Source organism: Thamnophis sirtalis, unplaced genomic scaffold (genome assembly GCF_051295495.1).
Source record: "Thamnophis sirtalis isolate CommonGarterSnake01/CBP01778 unplaced genomic scaffold, rThaSir2_p1.2 scaffold_14, whole genome shotgun sequence".
NCBI lineage: Eukaryota > Metazoa > Chordata > Lepidosauria > Squamata > Natricidae > Thamnophis > Thamnophis sirtalis.
The window spans coordinates 39,770,348-39,786,650 of record NW_028261394.1 but is presented as its reverse complement, the minus strand read 5'-3'; the positions used below and the strand labels follow the sequence as shown (position 1 = coordinate 39,786,650).

The 16,303-nt window shown below is 42.7% G+C and overlaps 1 protein-coding gene across 1 annotated transcript in view; it reads left to right on the top strand.

Moving 5' to 3' along the window:
• Nucleotides 1-15,523, top strand: part of URI1 (URI1 prefoldin like chaperone) — a 50,591-nt gene extending 35,068 nt beyond the window's left edge. Inside the window, exons 5-11 of the mRNA XM_087729135.1 lie at nucleotides 81-172; nucleotides 1,256-1,316; nucleotides 3,740-3,917; nucleotides 5,397-5,664; nucleotides 8,243-8,385; nucleotides 12,151-12,415; nucleotides 14,642-15,523. Coding sequence (XP_087585261.1) covers nucleotides 81-172; nucleotides 1,256-1,316; nucleotides 3,740-3,917; nucleotides 5,397-5,664; nucleotides 8,243-8,385; nucleotides 12,151-12,415; nucleotides 14,642-14,830 — 1,196 coding nt within the window. The 3' untranslated portion in view covers nucleotides 14,831-15,523. The remainder of the gene's footprint in view (nucleotides 1-80; nucleotides 173-1,255; nucleotides 1,317-3,739; nucleotides 3,918-5,396; nucleotides 5,665-8,242; nucleotides 8,386-12,150; nucleotides 12,416-14,641) is intronic.
• The last annotated feature ends 780 nt before the right edge of the window (nucleotides 15,524-16,303 follow it).

Below are 16,303 nucleotides of genomic sequence, written 5' to 3'. Positions count from 1 at the left end.
CCCCCCTGTAAATATACTTAAATTACTTTTTGCTGTGAAATTACTGTCACATTATTTTGCCCTCTCTTTTGTCATTTCAGGTGTAAGAAAAATGCTGGATGATTTGGGGAAAGTAATGAAGAATTTCGAATCCAGAGCTGAATTCACCGAAGATTTGCAGAAAATGAGTGATGTAAGAAATATATTTTTGTGTGCCCAAGAGGCATTTTAGAAGTACCGTATTTTTTGGTGTATAAGACGTACTTTTTCTCCTCCAAAAAGTGGGTGGAAATGTCTGTGAGTCTTATACAGCGAATGCTGCCCAAGCCCCGCCCACCCGCTGGCCCCCATCTTTCGGCCTCTGCCTCCCAGCAATTTACCTCCTTGTAGCAAACAGCACAGCCTGATTTAGCATAAGCAACTGATTGGCGGTTGGATCGGCCTCCCGGAATACCGCCTATCAGCTGTTCCAGGCTGTGGGGATCACCACCGCCCATCGCTGCTGCCCCCTATCGCTGCCTCAGTGCGCCCCATTTTCGGCCTCTGGGCGTCCTGTTTTTGGCCTGTTCCAGGGGGCCAGGATAGTGGCGATCCCCGCCGCCTGGAATGGGCCAAAAACAAGACATGCGGAGGCCGAAAATGGAGCGCGTGGGGGCGGCGATAGGCAGCAGCAGGGATAGGTGGCAACAGCAGCGACAGGTGGTGGCGATCCCCACAGGTTGGAACAGCTGATAGGCAGTATTCCGGGAGACTGATCCAACCGCCAATCAGCTGCTTGTGCTAAATCAGGCTGTGCTGTTGGCTGCAAGGTGGTAAATTGCTGGGAGGCACAGGCAGATTTTTTTTTCTTGTTTTCCTCCCCAAGAGCTAGCTGCGTCTTACAGTTCGGAGCGTCTTATAGTCCAAAAATGCGATAGTTCAGAGATTATAATTATATCGACGGGACTTCTCTTCCCTAGCATTCTTTATTAGGTACAAGGGCCAGAAATTGGGGACATGTTTTGGACAAGTCATAAGGTTAGTGTGCGTCCCAGAGAGACCCTTTCTTTTAAGGGTCAGAACTGCATCATTTAAAAAGAAGGAACGAAGGATATACAAGCTCGAAATAAATCAATTCACCCTGTATCATGTTACAAGCAGTTCCTGAAGTTTCCTTTAATGTGTGTGCCTGATATCTGAACCAGTTCAAAAGCACCCCTGGACTTCTGATAATTGCCCACAAGGCATTCAATGGTCATTTTGTAAACTAGACTAATTTATTTATTTTTCCTACCAGGCAGCAGGCGATGTGGTTGATATCAGAGAAATCGCAGAAAGTGGTGAGGTTGAAATGAAAGGTGAGCATTATTTCTCTATCCCGCTTTTGCAACGCCACCACTTAGTTTGTGGAAACGCTTCTGTCCCGTTTGTGTTCGGTATAATGCTGAAAATAATCTATTGCCACTTTAAAGTAGTGACCTATAATGTGTTTGGTGAGATTTCTGCAGAGGTTCATGAAAACTGGAACATGTGTTCATGTATTTGCATATTCACGCAGTTAGCCAGGGACCATATGTAGCCCATCCTAAATAAATAAAACTTTTTATGAGGTTCTTTGTTATTTTTCTGAAGGGTTGCTGGGCTTTCTTGCAAAATGTGTTAAATTAAAGGTAAAGGTTCCCCTCGCACATATGTACTAGTCGTTCCTGACTCTAGGGAGCAGTGCTCATCTCTGTTTCAAAGCCGAAGAGCCAGCGCTATATGAAGACGTCTCCATGGTCAGGTGGCCGACATGAGTAAATGCTGAAGGTGCATGGAACGCTGCTACCTTCCCACCAAAGGTGGTCCCTATTTTTCTACTTGTATTTTTATGTCCTTCTGAACTGCTAGGTTGGCAGAAGCTGGGACAAGTAATGGCAGGAGCTCACTCCGTTACGCGGCACTAGGTATTCGAACCATCAAACCGCTGACCTTAGCTACTGAGCCACTCCCTCCCTTGTTGTGTTCTGTTAGAGGTGTTCAAAATTGACTAAAGACTTGGTTAGCGACTGCAGTTGGAATTGGCAACTTGGTCTGCATTGAGCAAAGCAGCCCTCATGCGAAACTGTGACTGTGCTTATGATCTTATTCCATTTTTTCTTTACAAAGGACCTAAAAGTGAGGATTGGTTCGCAAAGTTACTTCTTCATCCCTGTCGTAACTGCCAAAGTTACTAAATAAGGCCCTTGCTAAACAAATGTTACTGATAGGAGATATTGCAGAGACCTAGATGGCTACAAAAAAAGGAACACCTTGGGTCATTTTTTTGGGATACTGTCATGGTTCATTGCTAAAATTTGTGAATTCTATTTACAGAGTTATATTCAGTCCCCACCATCTTTTTAAAAAAAAAATTTAAAATGTTATTTTTATATAAACAATCCATTTTTCATTAACCAGTATGCCGTCTGGATAAAAATATTTTGTGCCAACATTAAAATATACAAATTTATTCATTATTTAATCTCATCTTAGTTTAATTTCCAATACCTTAACTATCTAATATTATAACAATCCCATTGTAATTTATTTAACTGTATTAACTATTAATACATTTTCTATACTTTAGATAACTTCTTTTACTATTAATTCTTATGTCTGTTCTCTAACTACCGGTGAAAAGGTTCCCAAATTGTATAATAATCAGTTTGTTCTTTCTCTTTGATAGCCGGTGTCAATCTGTTCATTTCTGCACATTCTAATATTTTCCTAATCACATTCTCCTCTGTAGGGATCTCTTCCACTTTTCCAATTTTGTGCAAATACAAACCTAGCTGCTATTATAACATAAATAATCAAACACACATTTTCTTTACTATAATTTTCTGGTAAAATCCTCAGCAAAAATATTCTTGATGGTCTAAAAAAAATCCCCTATCTGAACTTTGAATAAGTTGCTAAATCTTGGATTTAGATGGGCCTTTTGTTTTTATTTATTTGTATTCTGCCTTTATTATTTTTACAAATAACTCAAGGTGGCGAACAGACACAATCCCTCCTCCTATTTTCCCCACAATAAAAACCCTCTGAGGTGGGTTAGAGTGAGGGAGAGTGACTGGCCCAAGGTCACCAGTCGGCTTTTATGCTTAAGGTACCCTGTTTCCCTGAAAATACTATCCCCAGATAGTAAGCCCAATTGGGCATTTGAGCGCATGCGCTAAAATAAGCCCTCCCCCAAAGATAAGCCCTCCCCAAAAATATTGCAACACAGCAGCAGCCATGAGGTGACCATGCTCGCTTCCTCCTGCACCTCAAAAATAATAAGACCTCCCCGAAAAAAAGGCCAAGCGCTTATTTCGGGGGTCAGAAGAAAATAAGACCCTGTCTTATTTTCGGAGAAAGATGGTAGGACTAGAACTCACCATCTCCTGGTGATTGGTTCAAAGTCACCCAATCGGCTTTCTTGCCTAAGGCGGGACTAGAACTCACTGTCTCCTGCTTTCTAATCTGATGACTTAACCTCTAGGCCAAACTGGCTCTCTTTTGCTTGATCCAGAAGAAGGCAGCATCTTGTGATTAATAATGGATGGTACTGAATCCCCTCCCCATTGTCTCAAGTTACTGTTCTTTGAAAATAATACCAGGTTTCCTATTTGGATAATAGCAACCCCTTATTTGTTTGCTATCGCATCTCTGGTTTACAAGCAGAACTACACGGAAGCTTTCATAAAACCTTTGAATTGTCTGGTAATTATGTTTACCAAAGCAAACATAACAACAAAACACTTATTTAATTCTCCAGGAAAGCACAGAACTGCTCACAGACCTCATTCAAAACCAAAAATCTGTGCTTTTGAGGGGAATGTCGACGAGAGCGGAACAGATAAAAAACCCAATGGGGACTTAAGATCGGAAGAGGACCTTTGGGCCCGACTTGATGAACTGGAAAGACAAGAGCAAATTCTCAATGAACTCAGCAGGTACTTTAAGCCTGGACTGTTGGCGTTTCCAGAAGAAGGGAGACTATTTAGAAGAGAAGCTAAGCTGTGAATGGGTTTCCTCTTTGCACTAAAGCAGGTGGGAACCCTTAGATCCTAATAAGAATGGAGGAAGGAATAATGTGCTTTAACTTAAGTAGCATGGAGTGGAGTGGAGTGGAGTAGAGCAGAGCAAAATAGAGTAGAATAGAATAGAATAAGGAATAGAATAAGGAATAGAGTGGGGAATAGAAAATAGTAGAGTAGAATAAGGAGTAGGAAAGAATAGGAGAAGAGAGAATAGAATAGAAAATAGAATGGGATGGGATGAAATGAAATTGAATGGAGTGGAGTGGAATGGAATAGAATGGAATGGAGTAGAATAGAATAGAATAAGGAATAGAATAGAATAAGGAATAGAATAAGAAATAGAATAAGGAATAGGAAATAGAGTAGAATAAGGAGTAGGAAAGAATAGGAGAGGAGAGAGTAGAATAGAAAATAGAATGGGATGGGATGAAATGGAGTGGAGTGGAATGGAATAGAATGGAATGGAGTAGAATAGAATAAGGAATAGAATAAGGAATAGAATAAGGAATAGAATAAGGAATAGAATAAGGAATAGGAAATAGTAGAGTAGAATAAGGAGTAGGAAAGAATAGGAGAGGAGAGTAGAAAATAGGATGGGATGAAATGGAGTGGAATGGAATAGAATAGAATAGAATACTTAATTTGGCCATGTGTGATTAGACACACAAGGAATTTGTCTCCCGTGCAGAAGCTCTCGGTATATATCAAAAGCAACAGTATAACAATAATCATCATACCAATAAGTGCGGGGGGGGGGGGGAGTAAAGAAGATAATAAGGATAAATAATAATACTGCGGCCATACTACATGGGTAAATACACATTCTCCTCACTACTTGTTAGGGCAATTTCAACCTTGTATCGAGTGACACAATCAACACTTAAAGCACATTATTCTCAACTTCATTCTTCCTAGGGAACTTTGGGATTTGTAGTTCTGCAAAGGGAGGAGCATGGTTATCTTAGAAATGTGGGGAAACTGCTATGACAGGCCAGTTCACTCAAAATATTTCAGGAATGACTGTCTTGGGAAAAAGAATGAAGGCAGCGATGGTTGGTTATGATGTTTATAAGTAACCTGCCAATTTAGAAGGCATTGACCATCTCAGCTTCTAATGAATGGCAGGAGGAGAAGGGTTTTCTGAAAGGTCCAATCTTCCCATTGAAGAAAATGATTGTATACTGGTCTGATTTAGCAATATAGGACCTTTCTTATGGTGCTAGAGGATCCTAAAGAATTTAAAATCATTAGTCTGATTTAATTATTATTTGACAAAAAAAACACCACAGCCTAAAATCAGAGCAAGCCATACATTTCATCACCTATTTTATCTTAGGACTTAAAATCAATCTTTCATTTATTTTTTTCCCTCCCTGCTCATCCTTTCTCCAGGATTTCCGAGACTAACAATGTAAAGGCAGAAGGTGCCTCTTCCTCTGAAGAAGATAGAGAAGACAGAAAGTTAAACCCAGATGTTCTTCAGAAGGAAGAAAAACCTAACACTCAGGGCAACTTTCAGAAGGACGTAACCAACTTTGAATCATTCGGAAGTCAAGTTAATGGCCCCAATCATTACGGCAGCGACGATGAAGATGATTTCGCCATTAGTGAGAATGCTGTGCCGACAATATATTTCTCCCACACTGTGGAACCGAAAAGGGTATGTATCGTCAAGAAGATGTGCCATGAAGCAGTCTTCCCTAACAGTGCCCTTCAGATGTGTTGGACCTGGACCTCCAAGAATTATCAGTTACAAATTTTTGGAACTCCAGGTCCAACACATGGAACCTACAAGAACTTGTATTGTCAAGAAGATGTATTGTGAAGGAGCCTTGCCTAGCTCGGTGCCCTTCAGAGATGTTGGACCTGGACTTCCAAGAATTCCAGACCTTTGACCATGAAAAGTGAGAACTTTTGAAATTGTTCCTCTGGTATATCTGGAGTTATACTGCCAGTTTGGGGAAGCTATAATGGGGCTACCCTTGAAAAGCGTTCGGAGACTACAGCTGGTCCAGAATGCAGCCGCGCGAGCGATATTGGGTGTACCAAAATAACACCCATATTACACCTGTCCTCCGCAAGCTGCACTGACTGCCAATTGGTCTCCGGACGCAATTCAAGGTGTTGGTTATTACCTTTAAAGCCCTACATGGCTTAGGACCAGCCTATCTGCGAGACCGCCTACTGCCATACACCTCCCAATGGCCGATAAGATCCCACAGGATGGGCCTCCTTTGGATACCATCAGCCGGACAGTGTCGGCTGGCGGGCCCCCGGAGGAGGGCCTTCTCTGTGGCTGCTCCGACCTGTGGAATCAGCTACCCCCAGAGGTCCGGACCTTACCCACTCTCATGGCCTTCAGGAAAGCAGTTAAAACCTGGCTGTTCCGGCAGGCGTGGGGCTGTTGACCTTAGTGTTAAGGTCCAGCCCCGATTAGAACATATGTGTGTTGTGAATTTTAAATTATTTTTTTACTTATTTTTCTTTTCTTTTTTCTTCTTCTTTCGTTGTAAGCCTCCCGGAGTCCTCAGGGATTGGGCGGCCTATAAATTTAATAAATGAAATGAAATGAAATAATGGAGTCTTGTGGTTGCTTGATGCTTTCCTGCTGGCTGGTGATTGCTGGTGTGGTGTGTGTAGTAATATATCTGTCAACATCGGAGTAACTACAGGAGTGTATATATTATCCAAGCTTGGAATGTATATCAATTGTTTTCAGTTTTAGCCTTTCCAAATGGAGATGTTTTTATTGAGCGGTAAGAGAAAAACTAAACGTGACCAATCTATCTGTAACGGGGAGAAAAGTAAGCCTGTCAGGGAAGTATGATAGAAGTTGCATATCTTTTAGTAAGTGATGTATTTATTTCTTGCCCAGCTCTAACCCCAGTGAACTCATTAGTTTTATTCATGATGCAGTTCACAGAAATTCATTTATCTTTTTAGCCGGTGGTGGTTTTACAAACTTTGAGAACTCCTGAACTAAGCCATTTTTAAAAGAACTGTAGTTTAATGACCTGGCCATAATTAGTTAGATTCAAACCATCCTATAAATCAAATATACTTGCAACATTGGTTGCAAATATCACACTGGACTGTGGTTTAATGCTACATACTATGCATAAGAGTTAAATTCAAGAACTTTCTTTCTTTGAAAAGCTTACAAGGAGATCATAATCAGCTTTTCTTTCCATTTTCAACTCACTGTAGTTTAGTGTTATACATGATCCTGGACAAATTGTGCCCATTTTTTAATTAAGAGAATGAGTCGGCCTCAGATTGTTATTCTCCTAATGCTGACTTCTTTCTTTTAGATAACTATAGTTCCAGGTTTCCACATAACTACAAACCGTAGCTTCTTAGAAATGAAAGCAAAATTCTCTTAACTTCTTATAGCTGAGTTAAAGGAAGGATTGTAGAAAAAAAACCACTGTACAACTTCACGGATATAGTGACATATCACACAGAGCCACAATTGTGGTGTGGTTGGTGTTCTGACCCCCCTCGTCCCACACCAACACACACTCCGAGCCAAAGATAAGTTACGGCATTTAATTAACAGACAGACAGGTCCTTGGCAGCAAACCGGCACAGACAAGCTTGGGCAGCAATCCAGCACAGATAAGGCTTGGCAGCAATCCAGCCTACCAAGCTCACAATAATGTTCTCCAACATTTGTTCCTGAGATGACTTCTACAAGAGGGATGTGTGCACAAGTAGTCTTTTTATAGTCTGGACAGGAGCCTAATGACCACCAGCTGAGTGCAATTACCTACTGTACTTGCGCAACTGTTACTGATGCCTATTAGCTTTTCGGTGCCGAGCATCCAGGAACAACTCACTGCTGGCGTCCGGATCAGTTTCCCTTGTCTCCTCCCCACTGGTCCAAGGCTCAGGTGCCTCCTGGTGGCCAACCAGCCTCTCTGCGCCCTGCTTGGAGTCGGAACCCTGTGCAGGGTCCTCCACATCCTCCAGAGCCGACTCATAGGGCCCCTCGCTGTCGGAGTATGGTGGCAGTTCCAACGGCTCCTGCTGGGCCACAACAGGTTGGTATGACTTAAGTGTGTCACATGAACACAACCCTTTGCGCGTTTATTCCAACATTGGCTGGTATGAACCAGGCAACTTTTGATATTATGTTCCTTTTGATTTATTTCCTCCATCTGGCAGGAGAATAATATTTTACTTTTGCGCTGTTCCCTTCCTGAATGCTCACAACTACTGTTACGTTTTGATATCAGGTACGAATAAACACGGGGAAAAATACTACGTTAAAATTCAGTGAAAAGAAAGAAGAAGCAAAACGGAAACGGAAGAACAGCAACGGAAATGGACACGGGACGACAGAACTGCCAAATATTAAAACGCCAGCAGATATTTATCGGTATGAACATGGTGGACATTAACTTCCTGCAAAGGATGTATGTTGTGTGCATTTTCCGCTAATCTTAACTGAGTTGAAATAATATGTCCTTGATTTATAATCATTTCTTTAGCGACTGCTTGAAGTTGTAAACTTCAGACTGAAAAAAATAATAGAATAGAATAGAATTCTTTATTGGGCAAGTGTGATTGGACACTCAAGGAATTTGTTTTTGGTGCATAGGCTTTCAGTGTACATAAGGAGAATAAAATACATTTATCAAGAATAAAAAGATGCAACACTTAGCGATAGTCAAGGTTACTAATAAGCTGTCAAATCATACTAGGAAACAAATAAAACAATATAAATTGAACAATACAAGCAACATGGTTATAGTCATAAGTGGGAAGAGATAGATACTAGGAAGGAAGAGAATAATAATAGTAATACAGCCTTAGTAAATTATATGATAATGTTGTGGGAATTAGTTGTTAAGCAGAGTGATGGCATTTGGGGGAAAAAAAACCTGTCCTTGTGTCTAGTTGTTCTGGTGTGCAATGCTCTATATCATCGTTTTGAGGGTAGAAGTTGAAACAATTTATGTCCAGGATGCGAGGGGTCTGTAGATATTTTCACAGCCCTCTTTTTGACTCGTGCAGTGTACAGGTCTTCGATGGAAGGCAGGTTGGTAGCAATCGTTTTTCTGCAGTTCTAATTATCCGTTGAAGACTGTATCTCTCTTGTTGGGTTGCAGAGCCAAACCAGACAGTTATGGAGGTGCAGATGACAGACTCAAGAATTCCACTGTAGAACTGACAGATGTGTCAGTCAAATGTGACAACTGGTCCTTGCACTTTGTAACCATCATAGCATCCTCACATTCCCCCACAATCATGCGATCAAAATTTGGGTGCTTGGCAACCAGCATGTATTTGCAACATTCCCAGGGTCACGTGATCGCCATTTCCAACTTCCTAACCGACTTCCAACCAGTAAAGTCAGTGGGGAAAGCAAGACTTGCTTAATGACCACACGAGTCATTTAACAAGTGTAGTGTTTTGCTTAACAACTGCGGCAAAAAGAAGATCATAAAATCAGGCGTGACTCATTTGTTCAGCAACAGAAATTCTAGCCTCATTGTGGGTCAGAAATTGAGGATGGATTAATTTGTAGTGTCTTCTTGCGCCTTTAACATCTTTTAGGCCTATCTGTTTTGTGGTTTTCAAGCTTCATAGTTATTTAGCCTATAAATGTTCCAACGAAATGACACAAGGGGACTTGGGAAAACAATTTATAACCCTGGTTCCTGTTATTTGCCTGCCCGTTAAATGGGGACATTTAACAAGTATTGCTTTAATATTTTAAAATGCAGATTATTAAGAGAACTCAGCCACTGCCTGTTTGGAACTTAAAGCAAGGGATAGTCAGGATATTAGAGTGTTAAAAATCATACATCATAGATTGTGGGTCCTCAGGATGATTTCTCAATTTTCAAATTAGGAGTCCGTGTTCGCAATATTTCCTGCAGCTTTTTAAAGACTCGCTTCTCAATTGAACAGTGAATTAAGATAGTTGGAGCGCACTTTAAGGATAATCTTTATGGGGGGGCAGAAAGCTAGTTTGAAATGTAACATGGAATCGGTCAGATGCCATGTTCCATTCTCACATTCATATGCCTGTCTTAACATCTGTAAGGGTTGGATCTAGTGAGATGACACCCAGCAGGAATCCACGCTATACATGACTTATGTACATATGACTAGTTGCCCAGGGTCACTCGCAAACCAGCAACTCAGAAACGTGGGAGGGGAATGACTGGAGTTGAAGTATGAAGCGCAGAGTGTAAATTATCAAGTTTAAAGAATAACAATGTTGACTTATTTATATGCGGAGGACAAATCATTCATTTTTACGGCTTCATTTTGGGCTGATATCGGATCTAGCCAAGTCAAGTAAGAGAGTCTTTAGGCTGAGTAACTCCTGAATAAGAGGTTCAATTTTGTGGAGGTGATGTTTACTGCCAAATTTTGGGGTGAAGCCTTTCTTTCTACTGCAATGCGCTCTACATGGGGCAGCCTTTGAAGAGCATTCGGAGATTACAACTCGTCCAGAATGCAGCCGCGCGAGCGATTGTGGGTGCATCTCGGTACACCCACGTTACACCTATCCTCCGCGAGCTGCACTGGCTACCGATCGGTCTCCGGATACGCTTCAAAGTGCTAGTCGTAACTTATAAAGCCCTTCATGGTATTGGACCTGGGTACTTGAGAGACCGCCTGCTGCCAATTACCTCCCATAGACCCGTTAGATCGCACAGGGTCGGCCTCCTCCGGGTTCCGTCTACCAGCCAATGCCATCTGGCTACCACCCGGGGGAGGGCCTTCTCTGTAGCAGCTCCGGCCCTTTGGAACGAACTCCCCGCAGAGATTCAGACCCTCACCTCTCTCCAGGCCTTCCGGAAAGCCGTCAAAACCTGGCTGTGCCGGCAGGCCTGGGGTTGATGAGTTCCCCTCCCCTCTTGACTTGTATGGCTGTATGACTCTTGTGTATTTTAATTACGTGTATTGTGTTTATGTCCCCTTTCCCCCTTTTGAGTTGTTCGCCGCCCTGAGTCCCTCCCGGAGAAGGGCGGCATACAAATAAACTAAATCTTAAATCTTAATCTTAAATCTTAAATCTTTCTAGCCCAATGCTGGAATTAGAGCTGGGGACCTTGGAGGTCTTTTGGTCCAACCCCCCCTTGCTCAGGCAGGAAACCCCAGACCATTTCAGATAAGTGGTTGTCCAATCTCTTCTTAAAAACTTCCAGTGTTGGAGCATCCACAACTTCTCAAGGCAAGATGTTCCACAGATTAATTTTTCTAATTGTCAGGAAATTCCTCCTCAGTTCTAAGTTGTTTATCTCCATGATTAGTTTCCACCCATTGCTTCTTGTCCTGCCTTCAGGTGCTTTGGAGAACAGCTTGTCTCCCTCTTCTTTGGGGCAGCCCCTGAGATATTGGAGCACTGCTATCATGTCTCCCCTGGTCCTTCTTTTCATTAAACTAGACATACCCAATTCCAGCAACCGTTCTTTATATGTTTTAGCCTCCAGTCCCCTAATCATCTTCACTGCTCTTCTCTGCACTCTTTCTAGAGTCTCCACATCTTTTTTTCTTTTACATTGTGGCAACCAGAAGCGAAGTGTGGCCTTACCAGGACATTATAAAGTGGTATTAACACTTCACGGGATCTTGATTCCATCCCTCTGTTAATACAGCCTAGAATTGTATTTACCTTTTTGGCAGCTGCTGGCCCTTATTTCATTGATTGTTCATTAGGACTCCCAAGATCTCTCTCACAGTTACTACTATTGAGTGAGGTGCCACCTATAGTGTACCTGTACATTTGTTTTTAGTTGCCTAAATGTAGAAGCTTACTTTTTTCACCATTGAATTTTATTTCGGTACCAGTGGTGAGATTCAGCCAGTTTGCACCATTCGGGAGAGCCAGTTGTTAACTTTCTGAGCAGTTTGGTGAACTGGTTGTTGGAAGAAATAATTAGGGCAGAGACCCAGTTGTTAAATTATTTGAATCTTACCACTGACAGAACAACATTTGGTTTGCCCAGTAGAATCCACCGATCTTGAGTATCTTAAAAAAAAAAAGGATAAAGGAGGAGCAGGTAAAGTCATAATGTAATTAATTTGTCCCCAAGATGGAGTGAAATTATGGTGAATTTGTCATACGCTTTCTCTCCTCGCTCCTTCCAAATACTTTATTAAAGCTAACATTTGTCCTTTGCAGAGTCTTTGTTGATGTTGTGAATGGAGAATATGTCCCTCGTAAATCAATTTTGAAGTCTCGGAGCCGGGAGAACAGCGTTTGCAGCGATACCAGCGAGAGCAGCACCACCGAGTTTGACGACAGGCGAGGGATTCTGAGGAGCCTGAGCTACGAGGACGCGACCCACAGCGACAACAGCGAGGGCATCTTGGAAGAGGAGGAGGAAGAACAGCGGGAGCAGAATCCCCTTTCTAGGAAAGCGCCTCCCTTGTCAGGAATGTATGAGGTAAAGAGAAGGCCCCAGTCACTCTCTCTCTCTCTCTCAGCCCAACCCTCCTCACGGGATTGTCCTTGTGGGGGAAACCGAAGGAAGAAAGAACATTATGTATGAGTTGTTTATAAAAATGTTTAAAGACAAAGCAGCACCATTTTTAGATTGGAGGCCGTCATCTTTGTTGTCTGTAATGACAGATTCCCCCCCCCCCCTTCTCTCTAAAACTGTAGCTACAAAACTACATTCTGTGTCATCCAGGGGTGAAATGCTACCGGTTCGCTGGAACCAGTACTAAAAAAAGCTACCAGTTTGCCTGAACTGGTAGTAAAAGAAATGCTACCAGTTTGGGCAGACCGGTATTTCCAACAATCAGATGTGACGCAATGTTTTTATTAGTTAGAAAGCAGGATTTCTTGCTTCGCTGGGATTCAGCTGGTTCGAACTGGTTGAAAGCCCCTGTGCTTTACTTACCTATATCCTCTCAGCTGATCCGCATGGCACAGTGGATTCCCTCCCTCCTCCCTTTGCTGTTCTACTTAAACTTTGCAGGCACGCTCAGTAGCAGGCTCCGTCCACCCACCCGGACGTCATCACATCTGTTTTTGAGGCTCTGCCTGCGCGCTCACATTTGCAAACAGGTAGTGAAAGTAAGTAGATTTCACCCCTGGCCCCAGTGGTGGGTTTCAAACATTGTTCGAACCTACTCTGTGGGTGTGGCTTCCTTTGTGGGAGTGGCTTGCTGTCCATGTGACCGGATATGAAAATGCCGACGACACTTGTCAGAACCACCTTAAATTACCTCACACGCAGCACTGACATGCATAAGAATATGATGTAAACTTGTTTTTTAAAAGGCATCTTTGGTTTGCGTTAAAACAACTTCAACACACGCAACGTTCTGATTGCACCACAAACGCAGTAGTCATCCTTACCTTTCACAGAGGCACTGAGTTTTATAAATATGAGCATGATAGTGTAGAATAATCATATCCAAGGACCAGTGGTGGGTTTCAAAAAATCTTGGAACCTCTTCTGTAGGTGTGGCCTGCTTTCCGGGTCCACTGATGGAACCTCTTCTAACCGGTTCGGTAGATTTGACGAACCGGTTCTACCGAATAGTTGCGAACTGGTAGGAACCCACCTCTGCCTGGCCCCATCCCTCTTTTTAAAAGACAGCATCTCATTGCTGTACAGGAGAAGAGGAAAGGAAGAAACTTGTTTCTCCAGTATAACCTACTTTGTTCTTTAAAAAACTCTTTTATTATAGGACCAAAGTAATGGCGGTTTCATGATAAACTGTGCCAAACTGTTGGCTCCAGATTTTGTTTTTGTAGCCTGATATCATCTGTGTGTTTTTGTGTATGATTGAAATTAAAATATTTCAAAAAATAAAAATAAAGGTGGGATAATAAAAACCAAATAAATAACTACCATGGACTCATTTCATGTGCTCACGTCTATGTTTATACTTATACCTGTTATCTCGTACAAGTTTGACCAAACAAACAAACAAACAAAGAAATAAATACCTGTATTTTTCGGAGTATAAGATGCACCAAGATTTTGAAGTGGCAAATTAAAAAAAAAGAAAGAAACGTTTTTGCACTCTGCAGACCTCCCAAAAACGGGCCTGTTTTTTGTCAAGAAAGGGCATGCATAGCCTTTAGGAGGCTTGTAGAGTGCTCTTCGGGGCGGGGGCAGGGGCAAAATTGAGCAAAAAACGGCCCGTTTTTCACTCATTTCTACCCTCCCCAGCCCCCAGGAGCACTCTGGAAGCCTCCTAAATAGTAATAGCAATAGCAGTTAGACTTATATACCGCTTCATAAGGCTTTCAGCCCTCTCTAAGCGGTTTACAGAGTCAGCATATTGCCCACAACAACAATCTGGGTCCTCATTTTACCCACCTCGGAAGGATGGAAGGCTGAGTCAACCTTGAGCCGGTGAGATTTGAACAGCCGAACTGCAGAACTGCAGTCAGCTGAAGTATCCTGCAGCGCTGCATTTAACCACTGCGCCACCTCGGCTCTAAAGGCTATGCATGGTCATTTTGGTGAAGGGGGCGGGGTTTGGGGAGCCCAAAAATTCTGTATTCAGTGTATAAGAAGCACCCAGATTTTCAGCCTCTTTTTTGAGAGAAAAAGGTTCGTCTTATACTACGAAAAATACGGTAAAAAAACCCCAAATCAATAAGTTAGCATTGATGACATTATTCCAGGAACGTCTTCTTTTCCTTGCAGGCTTTCTCAGGGATGGTTGTCGAGAAGGAACCTTTATCGCCCTCCATAATCCCACACCCAGTCATTGCTCATCCGGTCCTGCCCACCATTTTGGAGCGGAAATCCGAGGAGATTCTCTACGAAGCTTCAGAAGAAACGACGAAGAGGGTTTCAAAATTCAAAGCCGCCCGAATGCAGCAGAAAAGCTAGTGCCCACCTAACAAGAGTGGACCTTGTTCATTTTTCACCAAAGCGAGTGGCAAAGGGACGGTTTGTATCTAGCTAGTAAGAGGGCAGATTGCTTTGACTTCGTATCGTTCATACTTAGGAACTCCTGTTGATATTCCCCCCCCCTTTTTTTTTTTAAAGAAACAAATCTGTGAAGAAGCATTTCAGGAACCTCCTCATTTTCTTAATCTCCCCGTGTGCAGTTAGCACCTTTATACATGTTTGCCTTACGATAACAGCACATGGAATAATTTTGAAAAGAATAATTCTCATGAAGCTTTTTTTGTTGTTGTGCCGCATTCGAAGCTAAACGCAAGCAGTTTTTGTACCAGTCGTGAGGTAAAAAAAAATTAAAAAAAAATTTGGGCTACTTGAAAGAAGCTTTTTTAAACTTTCAGGTAGAACCAACCATTCGATTTCAAGGCTCGCTTTATAATGTTTTAAAGCTTTCTTTTCTCCCCCCCCACCCCTCATATCCTTTATTGTTTTGAAAGGTTTGCTTTTAGGTGTCTGATGACAAATCATTTATTTCCCGCCGGTAGGAAACCTCTGGTGATTTCGCTGTATAGAATCTATGAAACAGAACGCCTCGTTCCTGTATTTGGCAGGGATGTTTTCTTTTGAAAGGGAAAAAAAAATATTGTATTTTGTAAAATTAAACTTTTCGAGTAAAAACGGAAGAGAAGTGGAGGTGGTTTTTTCCCTCAAGGGACGCAACCTTCTCACGTGGAAGCTTCTGGAAACATTGGGTTCGACCGGAAGCTCTCCAGCTGGACAGATGTGTGTGTGGGGGTGAGCTCTCAAGAACCTCACATGAGCCCTGTCTGACAAACCTACTCCAAGATCCTTTTTGGACCAGAACACCCCCCCCCCAGGTCGTTTTTTCCTCAAGGGACGCAACCTTCTCACATGGAAGCTTCTGGAAACATTGGGTTCAACCGGAAGCTCTCCAGCTGGACAGATGTGTGTGTGGGGGTGAGCTCTCAAGAGCTTCACATGAACCCTGTCTGACAAACCTACTTCAAGATCCTTTTTGGACCAGAAACTCCCCCCCCCCCAGGTCATTTTTTCCTCAAGGGACGCAACCTTCTCATGTGGAAGCTTCTGGAAACATTGGGTTCGACCGGAAGCTCTCCAGCTGGACAGGTGTGTGGGGGGGTGAGCTCTCAAGAGCCTCACATGAGCCCTGTCTGAGGCGGAGGGGGGGGCGCGAAGAAGGGGCAGCATCTCATCGGATCCAGAGGGAGGCAACAGGTCCCTTCACATTTGCCCTCTGAATTGGAGTAGGGGCGGGTGCATGGCTGCACGGAATCTGGCTTCCAGCCAAAGCACTGAACAGGAGCATACAGGAGACGAGATGAAAGGCTGGTAAGAAGATTCATGTAAACCACAGTCATAAATCAAAACATTTGATGACTTTTCTAAGGGAAAGCTGGAGCTTTTCCCTCTCTGGTT